Below are 21,153 nucleotides of genomic sequence, written 5' to 3'. Positions count from 1 at the left end.
GCTAGCTCCGCGGCGTCCGCTGGGGAGGAGCGCTGCGGATCCGCCGGGAGCGGTAGTCTTTCCTGCGGAGCGCCCCCAGCAGTTGATCCCACCACCCCCTTCCTCCGAGCGCCTCCCTTTCAAACATGAGACGAGAATCAGTTCGTAGAGCCATTGCCCTGTGAGAGGCACTCTGGGAGCTGTAGTCCTGCCAGTGAGGGAGGTGGGACGGGACGGGGGCCCTCTTGCTAGTGGCCGAGTGCGCAGGCGCAGCCTCGCCGAGGGCGGTCGCGGGGTTCTGAGGACGCTGAGGGGTGCGGGTGTTGGCGCCATGGTGCTCTTCTGCTGCCCGTCCTCCAGCCGAGGTAACATGCCGGCTCGTCCCGGGGCGGCTCACTGTCCCGAGGGGACAGGGCTGGGGCTGCCGCCGCCCGGCGGGGAGGAGCGGGCCTGGCGAATGGCGCGGCGGGGAATGAGAGCAAAGGTCGTGGCTGGGGCGCGCCCGGGTGTCCGGGCGGCGGGGGCCGCGGGGCCGGGAGTGGCGGGGCTGGCGGGTGGCAGTCGGTGTCAGCGGAGGCACGGCCGTGTGCCCTCTGCCCCGGCGGTCTCTGACCGGTTGAAGGTACCGCTGAGCCAGAAGGCAGCGCTTACGGGAGCACCGGGTGGGCCAGGCAGGGGGCTGCTGTGCCTCTGCGGCGGGCGCATGAGGGTGGAATTATCTTTGTAGCCATACTAGAGGTTACCCTTTTTAAGCGAGAAAATAAAGCAGTTAAAGGCAGTCTTGCTGACTAAATAGACATTGTACTGACGGCAGTTAGTGAGAGCTGCGAGAGCGTAGAGTGCCTTCTTAGAGATTGTTTGCCTCGGCCAAAGGTTTCACCTCGCGTTTACCGAGTCCTTAAGCTCTCAGTACACTGGTAGCAACAGCTGAGTTCATTCACTGGAGAGAGCTGGCCCGTTCACGGTTTGGACCTGCCTTTGTAATTATCAGTTTTATTCCGGGTCGAATTTCACTTCTTTGACATGTGTGTGAAACAACTGACATTTTTAAACTATGCTATGTAATTCTTAGTACTGTCAGTTCTGTTCAGATACCTCAAAAATTAAGGTGTCATGTTCTATTATATCTGCATAGGTGCAGTTTATCGTGCTTACAAAAAACATTGCTTATTCTCAGATCCTGATTGCAAGTAAAGAATGATTCAGAGTCATGAGGTAGTATGATAACAATTTTTATGTTATTGCTGGTTAAGTACAAAATTGCTGTTCTAAAACTGGCATAGATAATACTTAGTGCCTTTGCATACACAGACCAGCATCCTTACAGTTGCTGTGCAGAGTTACAGTGGAAGATGTTTGTGCTCGCCTTGCCAGATGCCATTCTCAACAAGACCTTTCAGTCTTTGTGGCTTTGCAGAAATACTCTGTATCCTCCTTCACTGGTGAAACTAGAGAAAAGGAATCCTTAAAGGAAGGAAAAATACTTGTCAGAGTGCATTAGTTCACAGACCTTTTAACTATAACTAGTTTTTGTACTGACCGTACTAGTTTTTGTGGAAAAAGAAAATGAGACAAGAATGTAACATGTAATAGCCCTGTGAACAGAGCCTTATTTTGATCATTTTAAACTTTAATTTGGTCCGTTTGCTTGAAAAGAAATTCTGACTTGTTCTCACAGCAATTACCATCTTTCAGCTGAGATCAAGGTTAACTATATCCCTTGTTCTGGCTTTAGCTAAAGCATACTTGGGCTTCAGCCTGAGATTTTCCTGTAGACCATGACACTCATAGACCACGTTCATTTTAGGTGAACTCTCTAGTGTCACTAGCCCAAACTCTGTGTCTCAACCTGTGTTGATATGTCAGAAGAGATGAACCTGGGGAGGGGCTGTCATGTTTGTTGTGTCTGAAAACTCAAGAAATGTGGAAAATTGCTGATTTTGTAAATTTGTTTCTTGTTTTAGCAGCATATCAGTGCTTTCGTGCTCTCAAGTTGATAAACAGAGATAGCCTTCCATCACTGCATATCTCAAGATGTGCATCTACTGCCTCTGTGCCTCGCATAACTACACATTATACAATTCATCCTCGGGACAAAGACAAACGATGGGAAGGTGAGCAAAAAAAGCTGCATTATTTAAAAGTTCCTTTGTTATTGCTGTTTTAAAGACACTGAAATATGTTGCTGTCCTTATCTTCTTACAGAAATTCTGTACTCTTAAATATAGTACTAATATTCCAAATTAATTTTATGGTGTGTGTCTTTAGTGCTATCAGAATAAACTTTCTCCTAGTTATGTAAGTAAAATATATAAGCAGCTTTTGCTTTAGTGACTTATCTCAAGATTTAATTCTATCAGGTATGTGCCTGCAGGATTTTCTCAGTTGTTCTTACAATGAGCATTTGTGAGAAAATAATATTAATACATGTCTCTGGGCATTCCAGTCTCTACATTCAGCAATTTTAATGGCTTCAATTCCAGAAAAGAATGATTGATTAGCGTAAAATTAAGTTGCATGTTCTGGCAAAAGGTATTTTTTCTTTTATTTCTCCCTTACCAAGAGTTTCAGTTAGCATCTTTGATACAGCTGCCCAACTGGAATCTGAATTTAAACATACTAAGATGACACTTGTGGTGGATAGAGATTGAATACATGTTTTTATGGTATATAAAAAAAAGGAGCTAATTTTACATTGAGTGCTGATGACCTTCTGTGCCTCTTCCAAGTACTGAATTGGGGATTCTGTTCAATATTTAGCTTCCTTTTATGCAAAGTAATACTTCTTGGATACCCAGCAACAAGTGTAACAGCAGAGATTGAGAGAGAGGCTGGGGGAAATTGGATATTTGTTTATGTTATTATCTTTTTTTTTTTTTTTCTATTATAGGGGTAAACATGGAAAGATTTGCAGAGGAAGCTGATGTTGTCATTGTTGGAGGAGGCCCTGCGGGTCTCTCTGCAGCTATTCGACTCAAACAGTTAGCTGTGGAGCACAACAAAGAAATACGTGTTTGCCTGGTGGAAAAAGCTTCTCAGATTGGTGCACATACACTGTCCGGTGCCTGTGTTGAGCCAAGGGCCTTAGAAGAACTCTTTCCAGACTGGAAAGAGCGGGGGGTATGTATGAGCGTATCAGCCTTAAATTATTTTCTGTCTTCTGATGAACTGCACTGGTACTTTGGTATCATTGGTACTTCTTGCCATTAAAAAATACACTGATGTAACAAAACAAAAAAAAAAGCACCCTATCTTCTTTTTTAGTCTGTTACCTCTAGTTTGGCAATGCTAAAGTTTTATGTCTACACAGATATGCTGTGTCCTTTGCTCTTTCATGTAGCAGTTTTACTGCATATAGGCAGTATGTCTGGTGCATCCTGGGATGCACTACACTGCACTTGTGCAGAATCCAGCTCCTGAGCATAAGCAGCAAGATGTGCAATTCTTAGCTACGTCAGACTTCTTTCTGTGCAATAGTTCTTCATAGTCTTGGGAAATGGCACATAGTATACTTACTTTTGTACGGAGTTAGTGGTGTAACAGAGACCTAAGGTGCTTTTAGGAGGACGGATAGCAAGAAGGGAGCTGCCGTCTCTGCCAGAACAGCCATCTGACTTGCAGCCAGCTGCCTACTGTCACCTGAGAGCTGCAATACCAGGTGTCAGCTGGTTGTTTTGTCTCACTGGAATAATTACACAAGTTGTAACTGCTTTCTTTAGAAAGGTCTAGAATGTTGATGAAGTACAAGCCTGTGTACAAACTGTAGAAGTTATTTGCAAGGCCCTGGTCCATTTTTTTTTTGTGTGTGTGTCAATAGTTGTGTTGTTTCTTGTGTGATGACTGCCTCATAAAGCACTTCTTTCTTGTGATACCTTCCTACAGAACTGCTTTATTAAACCTTTATTAGACTGCCATTTGGATTGTTTTGTTTGTTATTGTTGGATTGGATAGAAAAACATAACTTTTCTATTTTTTAGAAACACACTGTTTCTATTTTCTTTCTTAATGTAGGCTCCACTTAATACTCCTGTAACTGAAGACAAGTTTGGAATTTTAACAGAGAAATCTAGAATTCCGGTGCCAATTATTCCAGGTAAAGTTTAGTGAGGTGATAGAGAGTCATCTTTCTCTGTGTCTTTTTCAGCTCTTTCATTTACTCAAACAATTTTGATTCAGTGTAGTACAGCAAGTGTATGTAGAAGTAATAACTTAGTGATAGGGTTTATGTAGATGATGGTTATGATAACACATAAGATTACTGTAAAGATAATAGTTGTAGAAGATATGACATTTGATGTATACAACTTGTGTCGTTTTGCTTATTGTTCTGTGGTTTATGTATGTATGTCTTTCTGCTTAGGACTTCCAATGGTTAATCATGGAAATTACATAGTACGCCTGGGCCACTTCGTGAGCTGGCTAGGTGAACAAGCAGAAGCATTGGGTGTTGAGATATATCCAGGCTATGCAGCAGCTGAGGTAATAATGACATCACTGCATATATGAAAAGTGGTTTTGGAACCCTCTTCACTCTCAATTATTTGTACAGTCACAACATTCCTTTTAAAAGACATATATTATGAAAATTGTGTTTCAGTGTCTAAATTCTGGCCCAGATCCAGCAAAGTGCAAGTGGATCACACAGTATGTTACATAGTCTTCAAGTTTGACCGTTAAAGACATAGAGCTTAGAAGTTCTGTATTATAACTTTCTAGGAGTTGATTAAAATGAGAGATCATTAAATATTTTTGTTTGTTTGTTTAAATATTTCCAAAGGTTCTTTTTCATGAAGATGGTAGCGTGAAAGGGATAGCAACTAATGACGTAGGCATTCAGAAGGATGGAGCACCTAAAGTAAGTAGCTATCTTCTCCATAACTAGCAGTCTGATTATAGAAATTGTGATATATCTGCTTCTACTGCCGTCAGTTGGCTTGCTGCTGGCTAAGAAAAAGTGTAAAATTCAGTACCTGTCTTCCCTCTCTGTAGATAAAATTGAGCAAGTTGTGGCCTCAGAAACTTGTAAACTTCTGAGATTAGTAGAAAAAGCCTTCGCAGAAAGGAGGTTTGTTTGGGAGTGACTTGAAGGTGTGTTGGCATATGTTAAATCAGGAAACAATTCCAGGGACTCATAGAAGAAAGGCATGAAGATGAAATAGAAAGCTGTTGTCTAGCTGGTAACTAGCAATGTGTAAGAGAGTGTACTTCTGGCTGATTATCTTTAATATTCACAACTGCAGTCCCATTTGTTGACAGGCTGTCTGCCTCACTGGGGCAAAGTACACACTGAGTCTACACCTTTTTGCTGGTCGTTCCTGTTTCTGTGTCTAGAAGGTGACACCCTGCCCTAAGTGACAGACTTTGATTTTTAGTGGAATCTAGAACCTGCAGTGTGTCTCTTCCTTATGCAATGTATAGGAGAATTTGGCACCACAGCTACCCATAACAGCTTTCTCACAGAACTGTTCGGCTACAGAAATTATGGGTACAAGCTTTTTCTTAAGAATTACTTTCTTTTATGAGCTTTCTTATTAGTTATGTAGTTTCAGAGAGGTATTTACTTTCATATGAAAGCATGGGCTATTTTCCCTCTTTAAGACACGAAATGAGAATAAAAGACTTGTTTTGAGAGCATATAGACAGTGGAGGAGGGAGGAGGAAGTAATGGCAGGGGAAAATAGTACTTTTTCCAGTGTGATGCTGGCTGTCTCCTGTAGAGGCCAGACGTGCTCTTACTTTCAGGTGTACATTTTCTCCAGTAGGAGGCGCGGGTAATGTGTTTAGCTTGCTGCTGTGATGCGGATTTAATGGGAATTTGGTTTAGGAAGGAATTATTATTTTAGTATTTATTTTAAAGCATTCTCAAAACCTAGAATTTTTTCTGTTTATTCTGGAAGTTTGTGTGTCGGGGTTTAAGCCCAGCCCTCAACTCAGAACCACATATCCACTTGCTCAGCAGGGATGGGGAGAATTGAAAGAATGTAAACCCCACAGGTTGAGATAAGAACAGTGCAATAACTAAAGTATAATACAGAACTACTACTAATAATAATGATGAGGGAAATAACAAGGGGAGAGAATATAAAACTAAAAAGGAAAAAAAACCCAAACAATAAACAGCAGTGATGCACAATACAATTGCTCCCCACCCACTGACTGATACCCACCCCGACCCGAGCAGCGATCTGGGCCTTCCATGTAACTCCCCCCCCAGTTTATATAGTGGGCATGATGTGCTGTGGTATGGAATATCCCTTTGGCTAGTTTGGGTCAGGTGTCCTGTCTGTGCTTCCTTCTGGCCTCTTGTGCCCCGCCTCACTGGCAGAGCATGTGAGACTGAAAAGTCCGTGATCAGGGTAAGCATTACTTGGCAGCAGCTAAAACATCTGTATGTTATCAGCATTGTTCCCAGACTAAAGCAGAAATACAGCACTGCACCAGCTACTAGGAAGGAGGAAAAAATGGCTATTACAGCTGAAACTGGGACAATGTGTTTCTTAACTTCTTTAAGGTACATAATTACTGTGCCACCACTGCAGTTTTTTGAGTATTCAAGTATTTCAGCTGTCAGTTAGGTCAGCTGGTACTAACTCCAGTGTATAAAGGTTCAGGTAAATAGACAGAGTTTGTATAACCTTCAAGGCAAGAATATCTTTACTGTGTTTATGCAGTGCCTAATCAGATAGACTAGGGTTAATGAACAGAATTTCACCTTGCAGTCAGCACCAATCAAACAAAAATGCCAGTGGTAAGACTGTGTAGTAAAAAGTCGCACAGTGATTCTTGTCTAGATTCTGGAGAAGGATGTTATCGTTAGTCACATTGATGAAACATTTCAAATTAATGAATTTCTGATATTTACAGTGTGGAATTGTAGTTAATTCATTTATATAGATTTACTTCAGATTGGACATTATATGTTTTTAATATTTAAGATCAGGTAGTAAGTCCCTGTAGTTCTCTTAATATTTTGTAAGATAATTCATGTAAAGGTTGACAATCAGAAATTCAAACAATATACCAAAAAATTTGGCAAAATATTGTAACTCCTGTTTAAAGGTAATTCCTGCATAGAGGGAGCCTTTTCATTTGCTAGCCTTTTTCAGAGGTTTCCAACCAGTAAGTCACAAGCAGATTGCACCTGAGAAACAATTCAAAATAACAGCAGTAAGTTTCTCCTGGGCCAATTGCTTACGTTGAGATGGTTTTATTAGGTGCTGCTGGATATCTTAATCCAAACCTGTTTTCATTATCTTTTTCAACATTAAACTTTCTGACTGAAATCAAGCTTTTTTTTCTTTTAAAAAAAATTTGTTTCCCCCCCCCGTCCCCCGTCCCGCAGGTTTATATATATTTAAAATCTTGTCTTTTTACATTGCAAATATAATCTATTAATATTCTCATCCAGTGCTCACATATGCATGTGACATGCTCATACACAAGTATGGTGGTTCCCCTTACCTTACTCTCAATCTCAGTGTTGGAACTTTTAATGAGATGATTTTTTTTATAGTGATACTTCATGTTAGTTTAATGATACTGTAAGTTTTAACATGTAAGATTGATGTAATATTATTGTAACATTATTCTAAGGTAGTGAGTTCTTTTGAGGGCAGAGGCGATGCAGGTTTTTCAGATCTGGTGTTTAACCGCTGTGGGGGGACACAATGTTTTACTGTAATAAGCAAATGAGCAAAAATTTAAAGTGTGAAGTTCGGGGTTAAGAGTCTATGTTCTGTCAGGGTTTTTTTGCATCATATAAATTATCAGGTTTGGTATAAATATCCTCTGATCTAGAAGAGATTGTCTCAGTAACAAATAGTGATCCACTGTAGTGCTTGTTTTATTGGAATTACACAGCAAGATTTGCCTGGGAAGCATCACAGTTATTAGGTGAAAACATCTGGACTAGAGCCATAACTTGCAATGGCTGTAAGTTCTGGACAGTGCCACAAAGTAGTGTAAAATCACTTTATTGCCTTCTAGTTTCTCGCTGTGAATTTGGTGTGGCACAGATCTAACTGCTGATGAAACGTTCTCCTTTTGCAGGCTACCTTTGAAAGAGGCTTGGAACTCCATGGTAGAGTCACAGTCTTCGCTGAAGGTTGTCATGGACATCTAGCCAAACAGATGTACAAAAAGTACAATCTAAGGGAGAATTGTCAACCCCAGAGCTATGGTATTGGACTGAAAGAGGTATTGCCTGCATAATTGTAACAATTAAGGAAAATACTGTGAAACTATAAAGTAGTTTCTGTTTGCTTTCAAGTTGATGTCTGTAAGAAATGAGAACGATAGATTTTGAGTTACGCTTTCAGACTTCAGAATCTTTGCTATTCTGAAGGTCATCTGAGAAGATATTCCCTGAATATTGTGACTGTTTTGTTTTAGTTGCTTTTTATCTTATATCTGTGTTATACCTAAAGGTACCTGTGAATCCACTCTGCTAATGTCTTAATTTGATTTCAGATTATGTTAATTTGTGAAATCCGTTTTCAGTACTAAATGAGAGGGATTCATGCTGCCCAATTCATGGGGCTTTAGTGCCTGAGAAGGGGAGGAAAGGCTTTCTGTGGATTTTCATTAGAGAGTGGAGCTATTCCAGATGATGAGTCATGGTCTCTGAAACACCTTCTAGATGAGCTTTTTTTTTTTTTACCCTCTAAATGCCCTTCAGTGGGCTTATAAAATTTGGGTTAGGGATCCCGTTTCCTTGTTAAAATACTTTATTCTCAGGAAATATCAGTCATGAAAAAGAGCTATGTTATTTAGAATATGGTCAGTTTGACTATAATATATTCTTAATTACTCTAAGACTGTGCTTCTAGTAGCAGACTATTTGTTAAATAATTAGTTTACACTTCTGTAGAGAATAACACATAGTTACTATTTCTAACACCTAAGTTGTCATTAAAGCATGGGGTTTGCTGTAGAGTTCCTTTGCTTCCAGATGAGACTGCTTTAGCAAATAGTACAGTCCAATAGGAATGGTTCTGTAAATGAAATAGCTGGTGCTGATGAGCTGTGCATATATCAGGTTTATTTTTACTTAAGACTAGCTCTGATATAGTCCCATGGACTGAGTCCCTTTTGTGACTGGAATGCTTTAGATGGGCTTTTGGAGCCTGTCTTACAGTTTAGTTTCATGTGAAAGGAATCCAGTTCATGCCTTCCTGTACAGTGGCTGCTTTATGGTGTGAACCAAAGCACAGTAAGTAGGAGGAATCAAGAGTCCTGCTCAAAAGTACACTTCTTGATCTAACCGGAAACATTAATTTAGATGTACCTTTCATGCCCTTCTGTCATTAGACTACAGCTGGCTTTGTGGTGAAGAGATATTTTGTGAAATGAGCAGAAAATTGACTCACTAGTGGAAACATGAAGGTGCTTCTGTGAGTTCACCAAGGGTCAGATCACCACTGGAGATGTGTAGGAGAGAGCAGAGAGAGGACAACCTGTTTGACTGCAGATATTTAGGTCAACTCGAGCATATTGTTAAGCCTTGACCTTGTGAGGAAATTGCAGTGATTCATATGAAAAAATAATGTATTTAAAGAAAAAAAAAATCCATATTAAGTGTTGCCTTCCTTAGCAGAAGTATCTATTGAAGTCGCTAATATAAAGCATAAAATGACAATTTTGGGTATAGTACTGGAGCCTCAGTCACATTTTCTGATGTGCAACATTTCTAGAAAGAGAAGCATTGTATTAGGAAATTCTTCAATGGTAACCCAAAAAAAGTGTACTTATTACCTGGTATTTTGCTGCATGAATTTATGCATTGGTCATAGCAGTAAATTAATTTTCTTCTATATGTAATTGTATATCTTTTATATATATAATATTACATTATTGAAAGGCCATTACTTTGCAATGTAAAGTAATTTTTTATCCTCTTTCTTTCAGTTGTGGACTATTGATGAAAGGAAATGGAAACCTGGAAGAGTGGAACATACTGTAGGCTGGCCTTTAGACAGACATACATATGGAGGATCCTTTCTTTATCACTTAAAGGAGAGTGAACCTTTAGTTGCTCTTGGATTTGTGGTAAGTGAAACTGGTTTTTGCATGCTTGCTTGTTGTTGTTTGGTTTCTCTGTTTTTAATATGAAGATGAAAACACACGAATAGCAACAGACTAAATTTAGCACTTTCTCAATTTTACATGCACTTATGTCCATATTAGGGAAGGTTAATTTGTCATATGAATGTATCTTAAATCAAGAGTCTTTCATTAAGAACAAAATGGAAAACTTGGAAATAATTTTTTTTGTAAACAAAGTTTTGGTAAACCCAAACCCAAATCATCAATCAAAACTGCTCACAAGAGTTTTGCAAGTTAGATGTCTAAATCATGCACACTTTGTACAATTCCATTTTGTCATGTGTCAGTCTTGGGTGTAGCTGTGCTTTGAGAGAAGCATGTAAAGTGAAACTACTCTGCAGTTCTGCAAGCAGCATTCCTTCTATTCCCAAGTTCTTCAGTATGTTCTTGCCATTCATATCACCCCTGTTTGCCTCCCCCTGTTTAGCAGTTGTCTCTGAGTTGAACAGGCAGCTGCTTCTTACTCTTCTTTATCAGAATTGAGATCACTGTAGACAGTCTTGTGTCATTCTGCCAGCCAGTGATGCAAAGAGCAATGGTAGGAAATATTTTTCTAGCACCTACAGTCCTAAATGAAGCACGCACTTATTATTATGTGCATGTGCTTCGCATGCAGATGTTACATTAGTCAGGCACACGATCTGGGTTTTTACCAGCATAAGATTTAGGTCATGTTTTGACCTTCTAGATTTCAGAAGGGTCCCAGAATGTGTGTGAAAACTGTATTTTTGTCTAATGGTTTTGTAAGAAATATTGAAACAAACTTGTTAGCTTTTCTCAGACATGCATACTTGTTCTGTTCAGATTTCTAGTCTTGGAATTAATGAGTAGAGACAGTAGGCATTTAAATTCTGTTTGCTTTTAGAAGGATAGAGAGCTTTGGTTCTTAGAGAATGGTAATCATTAATGTTCATATTATCTCCAGTTCACATAGGAGAAAATCAACTTCTGTGTGAACATACAAGCACAGTTTATCTTTGAATTTTACACCTATGTCAGTCTGAACTGATTCTTCTAGCAGAATTATTTTGCAAATCGTTCATTAACTTTTATCTAGCAAGGAAATAAATGCAAGCAGTGCTCTAAAAGCAGTCAGCTGCCAGAGAAATCAACTGTTTCTTGCTGACTCATGATATGTTTTGTTACTTGCCTCAAATAAAGGTTACAGGAACCAAAAAGCTCAAAAGAGAAAACTTGGCAGCATAAGAGCCCTTTTAAGAGTATATTAAAGATCGGAAATGCAGAGTATATCTTGGGGCAAATTCTCACATACGTAAGATAGGAATCTGGGCATCCAGCCAGTTGGGAAAAGACGTTTTCCTTCATTTTCTGCTTCCATCACTGATCCCCTGTGCTTTATTAAAATGGCTTACCTAATTGGAAGTGATAATTGACTCTGCTAAATGATGTGAAGAACTGGTTAAATATGTGAGCACAAGGACATAACTATATAGAAAGCATTGTTCACCTCTCCTTCCAGCTTTTCTAAGGCAAAGAGATTTTCAAAGACAAATTTAAAGCTAGTTTTCTCCCTTATCCTGCCCATTAAACCATGCTTAATATAATTTCACTGTTTTATTTCAGTGACAGATGGAAGATGTTTACAATGCAATTAAATATTTTCCATGCTTCAAATTTCAGTAGGGCAAAGAACAGGCTTGTAGCAGCAAATTGTCAGATATACTTCTGCTGCCCTATTAACAGAATGTATTTTTGGCAGTAGTTTCTCTAAGTAGAAGGATCCTGAGGTTGGTTTAGTATGAAATAGATTTAAAGAGTTGATGTAATATGCAATTGTTTTCTTTTCAAACTTCTGTTGAAATTTTGTACTTTGTTTTCATTAACGTTGCACACTTTTCTTTTTTTAAGGTTGGTTTAGATTATCAAAATCCCTATTTGAATCCATTTAGGGAGTTTCAGAGGTGGAAGCACCATCCTACTGTACAGCCTACCTTGGAGGGTGGAACAAGGATTGCCTATGGTGCCAGAGCGTTAAATGAAGGTGGTCTGCAGGTAACATTTTCATGACTTTTTTTTTTTTTTTTCCTTTTACTTTGAATTCCCTATAGCTGTGATTTTAGTGCAGTAGATTTGGGCTGTATGGGAAACACCTGAGCTATAGTAAAGTTGAATAAAGCCAAGAGTTTTTCCAGACAGAAAAGCCTTGTTATCTTGCTGGATACCGGCTGCTGAGATTTGCTAGGTTTAGGCTCTGTCATACTAAAAACCTTCTGACATAATCACTCTGTTTCTAAATTAAATACAGATTCATAGAATTGTTTAGGCTGGAAAAGACCCTTAAAATTATCCAGTCCAACTGTTAACCCACCACTGGCAAGTCCACCAGTGAACCATCTCATTAAGTGCCACATCTACATGTCCTAAATGCCTCCAGGGATGGTGATTCCACTCCCTGGGAAGCCTGTTCCAATGCTTGACAGGCCTTGCAGTGAATAAATGTTTCCTAAAATCCAGTCTAAACCTCCCCTGGTGCAACTTGAGGCCATTTCCTCTTGTCATATTATTTGTTACTTGGGAGAAGAGACCACCCACCCCCTGTCTCCATCCTCCTTTCAGGTGGGTGAAGAGAGCAATAATGTTCCCCCTCTGAGCCTCCTTTTCTCCAGACTAAACAAGCCCAGTTCTGTGTACTCACCAAGCCTTAAGTTCAGTTGAAAGGGCTGGAACAATTTGCAGAAGAAATAGTTTTGCTTTTATATTTAATAGCTAAAGTCCTTCCAACCTTCTCATGTGGGCATCATGGAACACAGGACATGGCTGCATGTCCTGGACTCCTAGATTTATTTGTAGACATGCCTTTTGGTTTGGAATTTAAAACTAGCCTGAGTATTTGTAATTCGCAGCCTGTGTCTGGGGCCATTCCACTCTACTCTCTGATTACATTGTTCTTCCTTTTTGAATGTCTTCTTTGGTATAAATGTGACTTCATGCAGTTCTTGCAATATAAGTGGAATTTCAGCAGCAGTGTAACACTTGTCTCAGTCTTTTGGGGTTCAGCTTTGTTACTAGTGTGCATGCCTGGAACTGAGTCATATGGGTTTGTGAAGCAACTTCCTGATTAAGTGGGATCATTTAATCAACCTGCAGGTTGGTTACTTGGTCCATTGTGAAGTGGAAATATGTCACATTACGTTGTAACACGGCTGTGTTACTAGCTTATTTCATAGACCACTGTCTGACCATTATTAACACAGATAAGAAACAAAATACCAATAATTTAGAGTTATGTGTAAGATGAGCTTCTCCTTCCACCCTGTGCACTGATTTCTGTATCACAGATAATCATTATTGAATTTCTTCCTTTCATGAAGTAGTAGTCAGATTGTGACTTCAGTTGCATACTTCTTATACTACTCAAAACACACAGCTGAAAGAACATGGTAGTTTTTAAGTCACTTACAGACATTGTGATGTCACTTACACACATTAGGATGACACCTTGTGTCATGTCTTGTGCACCTCTGCCTAATCTTTGGACTTATTTGCTGGACTTAAAACAGCATGTACCTTACTTTAACTGTTCCTACTATAAAAGCATGGGGGGGTTGTTCAGCTTTTGTTTTTAGTTTTACTTATTTATTTGCTGTAGATAAAATTGTCTAGTTAATGATGAAGTCATACTTTTAATGGCCTTTTTTTAATACAAGCTTTCAGTAAAGAATAAAAAAAGCTTTATTGGTGAATCACTTAAGAAGATTTTAAATTAGCTCTTCTTTTGCATGTGTTGCTTTGACTGTAGCTGTCTGACTCATTTGCATCACTAGAGTCCAGGAATATTTTCTTACGTAAGTTGTTGAGTAGCTCCAGTTTTCATTTTGGTGGCAGTGTTGCATCAAATAGAATCACAGAATGGTTTGGGTTGGAAAGGACCTTAAGAACATCTTGTTCCAACCCCTGCCATGGGCAGGAACACCTTCCAATAGACCAGGTTGTTCAAAACCCTGTCCAACATGGCTTTGAACACTGCCAGGGATGGAGCATTTACAGCTTCTTTGGGCAACCTGTTCCACTGCCTCATCACCCTCACAGTAAAGGACTTCTTTATATCTAACCTGAACTTCCCCTGTTTAAGTCAGTTACCCCTTGTCCTATTGCTACAGTCCCTGATGAAGAGTCCTTCTCCAGCATCCTTGTAGGCCCCCTTTCAGATACTGGAAGGCTGCTGTGAGGTCTCCACGCAGCCTTCTCCAGGCTGAACAGCACCAACTTTCTCAGCCTGTCTTCATATGGGAGGTGCTCCAGCCCCCTGATCATCCTTGTGGCCCTCCTCTGGACTTGCTCCAACAGCTCCATATCCTTCTTATGTTCAGGACACCAGAACTGCACACAATACTCCAAGTGAGGTCTCACGAGAGCAGAGGGGCACGATCACCTCCTTCGACCTGCTGGTCACGCTGCTTTTGATGCAGGCCAGGATACGGTTGGTTTCTGGGCTGCGAGTGCACACTGAAGCTGGCTCATGTTCATTTTCTCATCGACCAACACCCCCAAGTCCTTCTCTGCAGGGCTGCTCTGAATCCCTTCTTTGCCCAACCTGTAACTGCCTGGTACTGCTCCGACGCAAGTGTAGGACCTTGCACTTGTTACGGTTAAACTTCATAAGGTTGGCATCAGCCCACCTCACAAGCGTGTCAGGGTCCCTCTGGATGACATTCCTTCCCTGCAGTGTATCAACCGAACCACACAGCTTGGTGTCATCGGCAAACTTGAAGGCGCATTCAAACCCACTGTCCATGTCACTGACAAAGATGTTGAACAGGTGTATAGGTGTATATAGGTGTATGAAATTACCATCAATCTCAGCTGGTTTTGTCTGCCACAGGTAACCTTATGACCATGTTTAGTCTTTAACATACAGCGAAGCTAAGTTGGTGGGAGAGAGGGAGAGTGCAAGCTCTGGGATAGTTAACTGATTTTGTGGCTGATTTTTTGGGATATGGGGAAGGAGGAAGAGGGTTTAATAGGCTACATCTACATAGCTTTTATTTCTTCCGTTTATTAAAATTGCAAAATCAAGCACTTAAGAAATTCCCATGCAACCTCTGTTTTGTCTCCATTATATCAAAAAACTTTGAAAAGATTTCAGAGTTTTGTAGAAAACAATGAAGTGTTGCTGTTATTGAGCAATGTGTATTAACAGTATCAGAGGGGAAAAAAAAAAACCTTCTTATTGGTGACCTATGCAAGTGTCAAACATTAGACTCGCTTAAAAGATTTTCAACCCTGAGCTGAGCTGAGGGGAGCAAAATAGGGGGTTCCTGGTCCACTGGCAGAGGGGATGTTGCTGCACAGAGCAGGCATCTTCCCTTCCTCTGTCCTCCAAACCAGCATTGTTTTATCTCTTTGCTGCCAAGAGGGTGGTGACTTCTCATGGTTGAAAGGATTAAGTTGTATTTTCAGCCTTAATTACCTTTGCTACAAACCAAACCACTAAGTCTCTGATTAAACAAATTGCCAAAAATACATAGGAAACGCTGTGTACAACTTTATTTAGTGACTACTATACGAATATTCGAAAGTAACCAGGCCTGGATGAATAGTAAACAGATGACAATTGAACAAGCAGAAGAAACAAAATGTTTGTTTCAGACTGTCTTGAATTCCAAGGGGTACTTTATTATTTGGACATTTTTCATTGATTACTTGTTTGGGGTCAAACTATTTAGGCTATTAAAAACGGATTATTTCAGCACCTTTAATAAAAGCAGGATGCTAGATTCACAAGTGCTGCTGAGTACTGAAGACTTTCAGAGGAAGGCCATGTTCACAACTTCAGCAATTTGAGACCTGGGATATGATCAAAGCTTTCTGCTCTAAGTTCTACAATCGGTGTGTGTCTTGAAGCTGTTCCCTGTCTAAAATCTTAATCTCATTGGATGAGGGTGAGGATAACTGTCTTGATAGTCGAGGTATTCCTTAGCTAATACAGGTATATATCATAGTATATTAATACTATAGACCTGATGTTTGCAAATCATCTGTCTTAGATTTGTGAGTTGACTGTAGTCAATGACATTGTTTCTTACAGAACAGGGGGTAAGGCAGTGATTTTGTACTAAATACCTATTTGTTGGCTGCTGAGCAACTTCTAAAATAAGTGGGGAGGAGGGGAACAACAAGGAGACCACACTGCAGTTACATGGGAAAGATGTATGGTAAAAAGCACTGGGTGGTAAGCTGTGAGAGGAGAGGCATGCAACTTACTCTGTTGGAAATGGGAACACAATTATCTCTTTAAAAAAGAACTTATTTAAACTTGAAGGAGGAAAATGGTATTGGTGGGTGAAATTACCACAGTCTTGTTGCAGATAAAGCAACTAGAGAGAAGATATGAAGAAAATGTTGTCATTTTTTTATACTCAGCCCCAGTGCAATGTCTGTGTTCTTACTTGCTTACCATGCCAAAATTTCTTGGTAAGTGAAGTAACTGGTGTATTTTTAGAAAGCACACATGCAACTTTAAAAATGTGAAGGACACTCAAGCCTCATGCCAGTTTCATTTCCAGAAGGTTATTTTCACTGTAAAAACCAAGAACAAATGAAGAAAACACTTTATTTTTTTTTTACTTCCTCTTCAGTCAATACCCAAACTCACCTTCCCAGGTGGAGTATTAGTTGGTTGCAGTCCTGGACTCATGAATGTTCCTAAGATCAAAGGGACACATACCGCAATGAAGAGCGGCATGTTGGCTTCTGAAGCCATCTTTAGCCAATTAATCAATGAAAATCTCCAGTCAAAGACAAAAGGTAAGATTGTTGTACCTCAATTTGCAATTACCCTGTGTTCAATTACAGTCACCACCAACTTCGCAGTAACTAAATGTGTCTGAATAAAATAGTTGGGAATGCAAATAAATCATAAAACAAGCATGCTGGTTTGAAAAGACATCTATTGTTTATTTACTATATATACTGTTGAATGATTTAAGAAGGAAATTAAGTTATGTTTAGTTATTCTTAAGTATTGATGAAGTTTGCTCTTCACTCTTAGTTGCAAGGATACTTTTTTCCTTCAATCCTCTTTTTGTCTTTAATTTTGTAGTATTCCAAGTGTGAGACTGTATTTCTTTTTATGTGTAATACAGGCACATTGAAGTAATGACCTGATCCTGACCACATTGTAGCCATTTATTTAAGCCTTGGTTGTTCCCTTAAATCTGCTAACAAAGGCTGTACAGCAAGAGAACCCAGTTAGAATTTCAGTCGTTCTGGACATGGATGCTGTAGCCTGGTGCCTCATGATTATTATTTGTAATGGTGAATTCAATCCTAGTCAGCTGTTGTTCATCTAGAACGTGCAATACAGTATAACAGGTTAAAGTGCTTAGAATCCCTCTGAAGTGATAAATGCTCTTACTGGGTAGTGTGCTGCTCGTGTTTGGTTATGGACAGGTTTTATATGCTGTCTCCAGTTTGGTCATGCAGTAGAATATTAGAGCCCACCTTCTCTGTGCACGGATAATGAACTTTCTTCAGAGCCTTACATGCAACAAAAAATGTGGACTGAAGCATGTTTTCATGTACAGGCAAGGCTATAAATTTACTGCTTAGAACAACGGTAATGAAGAATGGTGAAGAGGAAGCTCTCAGAATATTTTCATTTGAAAAAAACATGTTTTTTTTTCTAAGATAATTACTTGGCTTTAACTACACTGCAGTAGGTGTGTCATGTGTCACGTGCAGTGTCTAGTATGTGTAAAGAATACAGTCAAGGAGTTTAAATCAAGTGTGTGGTCAAATATATCTCATTAACTTGCTGGCTACAAAGGGAGAAAAAAATGTTTACTAGCACTGGCATCATCTATTGGGCTGTAGTCATAGTTACCGAAATCAGAATGTTCGTGGTTGTATAAGTTGTAAAGAAAAAGCTTTTGAACTTGACAATTTTAAAACTACCAACCTGTCTCATCCTAGGTAAACTCTCCTGGTCAGTTCTTGGATTCTATGAGAGAACAGCTGTTCTCCCGTAAAGGTGTTAATGTAGCCACCTGGCCAGTTATATTTTACTGAGGTCTGAGGCAATTTAATGCTGCTCATGGGTCATTTCATAGAGGCCACAAAGGAGCAGTATACACCTGCTGATAACTGCCAGCGAAACAGATCTCTACAAGAGGCTGAAATACGTTGTCTAGTATATACCTAGCTTCCTATTCTGAAATTCTCATTTTGCTGCCTTCGTTGCTAACAGTTTTTATATAGCCATTTTTTTTTTTTACTTCAAGGATAGTCTTTATGTGCTGTAGGTACCTAACCAGTAATGTACTGCCTTAGGACTTCATGTGCAAGAATATGAAGAGAACCTGAAAAAGTCCTGGGTCTGGAAAGAACTGCATGCAGTTAGAAACATCCGACCATCCTGCCATAGCGTACTTGGTGTGTATGGAGGAATGATTTACACCGGTATATTTTACTGGCTGCTGCGAGGAATGGAACCATGGACATTAAAACATCCAGGTAATTTCATTCTCTCCTGAAAGAAGGTACTAAATTTTTATGTCAGTCTTTTGTGGTCTCAGTTGAAGCTGGAGTACATCTGGTCAAGTGGTGAATGTAGAAAAGAAATGGGACGTAAGTCGTTGAAGCAGACTTTGTCATAATGTAAATGAAGATATCAGAACGCTGTTCTACTTAGCAGAGTTTGTCTCAGAGGTTACCTTGTATGAAATACTTCATTGTGATGACAAGGGAAGTTAAAATAGCTTAATTACATTAAGTTACTTTAGTTAAAATAGTTTAATTGAATTAATGTTCTTGAGTAACTGCAAATTACAGTTATTCTATATAGAAACTTATTTATTTAAAATATATTTAGGACCAGATTTTGCTCAGCTCAAGCCAGCCAAAGAGTGCACGCCTATTGAATATCCAAAGCCTGATGGAAAAATCAGTTTTGATCTCCTGTCGTCTGTGGCTTTAAGTGGTACAAACCATGAACACGACCAGCCTGCTCATTTAACCCTCAAAGATGACAGCATCCCTGTGAGTAGGAATCTGGCTGTATTTGATGGACCAGAACAAAGATTTTGTCCAGCAGGTGGGTAACAGAAATGTGTCTGAGCTGGTTTTGGAAGGTGAAAGACTGAGCACTTCAGTGTGCACCTGGCCTACTACTTACTTCATGCATTCCATCCAAATCCTCCTCCTAGAAAAGGGTTCAAGTGCAGGTCTTAATACGTTATGTGAACAGTACTTTCATAGAATCATAGAATCATAGAATCGTTAGGGTTGGAAAGGACCTTAAGATCATCTAGTTCCAACCGCCTGCCATGGGCAGGAACACCTTATGCTAAATCATATCACCCAAGGCCTCGTCCAACCTGGCCTTGAACACTGCCAGGGATGGAGCATTCACAACCTCCCTGGGCAACCTATTCCAGTGCCTCACCACCCTAACAGGAAAGAAATTCCTTCTTATATCCAATCTAAACTTCCCCTGTTTAAGTTTTAACCTGTTACCCCTTGTCCTGTTACTACAGTCTCTAATGAAGAGTCCCTCTCCAGCATCCCTATAGGCCCCCTTCAGATACTGGAAGGCTGCTATGAAGTCTCCATGCAGCCTTCTCTTCTCCAGGCTGAACAGCTCCAACTTTCTCAGCCTATCTTCATACAGGAGGTGCTCCAGTCCCCTGATCATCCTCGTGGCCCTCCTCTGGACTTGTTCCAACAGTTCCATGTCCTTTTTATGTTGAGGACACCAGAACTGCACACAATACTCCAGGTGAGGTCTCACAAGAGCAGAGTAGAGGGGCAGGATCACCTCCTCCGACCTGCTGGTCATGCTCCTTTTAATGCAGCCCAGGATACGGTTGGCTTTCTGGGCTGCGAGTGCACACTCCCTGCTCATGTTCATTTTCCCATCGACCAACACCCCCAAGTCCTTCTCTGCAGGGCTGCTCTGAATCTCTTCTCTGCCCAACCTGTAGCTGTGCCTGGGATTGCTCTGACCCAGGTGTAGGACCTTGCACTTGTCATGGTTAAACCTCATGATGTTGGCATCAGCCCACCTCACAAGCATGTCAAGGTCCCTCTGGATGGCATTCCTTCCCTGCAGAGTATCAACCGAACCACACAGCTTGGTGTCATCGGCAAACTTGCTGAGGGCGCACTCAATCCCACTGTCCATGTCAGCGATGAAGATGTTAAACAAGACTGGTCCCAACACCGATCCCTGAGGGACACCACTCGTTACATCATTTTCATTACGAAATAATTAGCAAAGATGGAAGAAGGCAGTTGAATCACGCTAGTAATACACTTCCCTCTTTGCACTTACTGGTTAGTAGAGCATACGTGCAGGGGGAAAACTGTTCAGTGAAGTGACAGCTCTCTCTTGCTCTTCCCAGGAGTTTATGAATATGTTCCCCTGGAAACAGGAGAAGGATCAAGACTGCAGATAAATGCTCAGAACTGTGTCCACTGCAAAACCTGTGATATTAAGGACCCAAGTCAGAACATTAACTGGGTAGTGCCTGAAGGTGGAGGAGGACCAGCTTATAATGGAATGTAAACTGACAGGAAGTCTATTCAATGACTTCTGATCACCAACAGATAAGTTTGGGAGTATTTTACGCTGCAGTGTAATTAAAAGTACAGCACTGACTTGAATGTGTAACAGTTTGAGACTAATGCGCTGTTCTGAATTCTAGATATGACCGTTGCATTAAATGGAAAGTTGGTGCCTTCTGGTCAAACCCTTAGCCTTATTTAAATAGGACTTCTTTACAGGAGTTGTGTGGCAGGCAGAAGAAAGTTCTTCTCAGGACTGATGCAGGAACTTTGGATCTTGGATTTATTGCTGAAGTTCAGTGATTAACAGGAGCTATATCCAGAACGATGGGTATGGTGGAAGAATTTAGTACCTACCATTGAAAAAAAGTATTCTCTATCTGAAGTGATTTACTATATGTAATCCTACCTTGCAGTACGGGGTAGGGGGGGGAGGAAAAAACAGTGACAGCTTTCTACACTGATGTAAAGTGTTACACATTTTACATCAAATTTACAGTTGCGATTTTGTTTTCCCCTGATGGTAATATGGAGCCCATCTGC

The 21,153-nt window shown here is 40.2% G+C and overlaps 1 protein-coding gene across 1 annotated transcript; it reads left to right on the top strand.

The window, feature by feature from the left end:
• The first annotated feature begins 249 nt into the window (after positions 1 to 249).
• Positions 250 to 21,040, top strand: ETFDH (electron transfer flavoprotein dehydrogenase). The gene is made up of 13 exons (XM_061475846.1): positions 250 to 344; positions 1,944 to 2,093; positions 2,870 to 3,099; positions 3,991 to 4,072; positions 4,340 to 4,458; positions 4,757 to 4,834; positions 8,029 to 8,175; positions 9,886 to 10,026; positions 11,953 to 12,096; positions 16,683 to 16,851; positions 18,376 to 18,558; positions 18,917 to 19,138; positions 20,448 to 21,040. The coding sequence occupies exons 1-13, from the start codon at positions 311 to 313 to the stop codon at positions 20,609 to 20,611; spliced, it is 1,863 nt and encodes a 620-aa protein (XP_061331830.1). The 5' UTR covers positions 250 to 310; the 3' UTR covers positions 20,612 to 21,040.
• Positions 21,041 to 21,153: the final 113 nt, after the last annotated feature.

The sequence above is a fragment of the Pezoporus flaviventris genome, unplaced genomic scaffold (genome assembly GCF_033815535.1).
Source record: "Pezoporus flaviventris isolate CSIRO_AGI_PZ_B2104156 unplaced genomic scaffold, CSIRO_AGI_Pfla_v1 ptg000002l, whole genome shotgun sequence".
In the NCBI taxonomy this organism is placed as follows: domain Eukaryota; kingdom Metazoa; phylum Chordata; class Aves; order Psittaciformes; family Psittacidae; genus Pezoporus; species Pezoporus flaviventris.
This window is presented reverse-complemented; position numbering and strand designations above follow the sequence as displayed.

Excerpts from the sequence above, each read along its gene's own strand:
- ETFDH (XM_061475846.1), top strand. The coding sequence starts at position 311 with ATGGTGCTCTTCTGCTGCCCGTCCTCCAGCCGAG. Across the intron at positions 3,100-3,990 it reads CAGACTGGAAAGAGCGGGGG|GCTCCACTTAATACTCCTGT; the intron begins GTATGTATGAGC and ends TTCTTAATGTAG. Across the intron at positions 4,835-8,028 it reads AGAAGGATGGAGCACCTAAA|GCTACCTTTGAAAGAGGCTT; the intron begins GTAAGTAGCTAT and ends CTCCTTTTGCAG.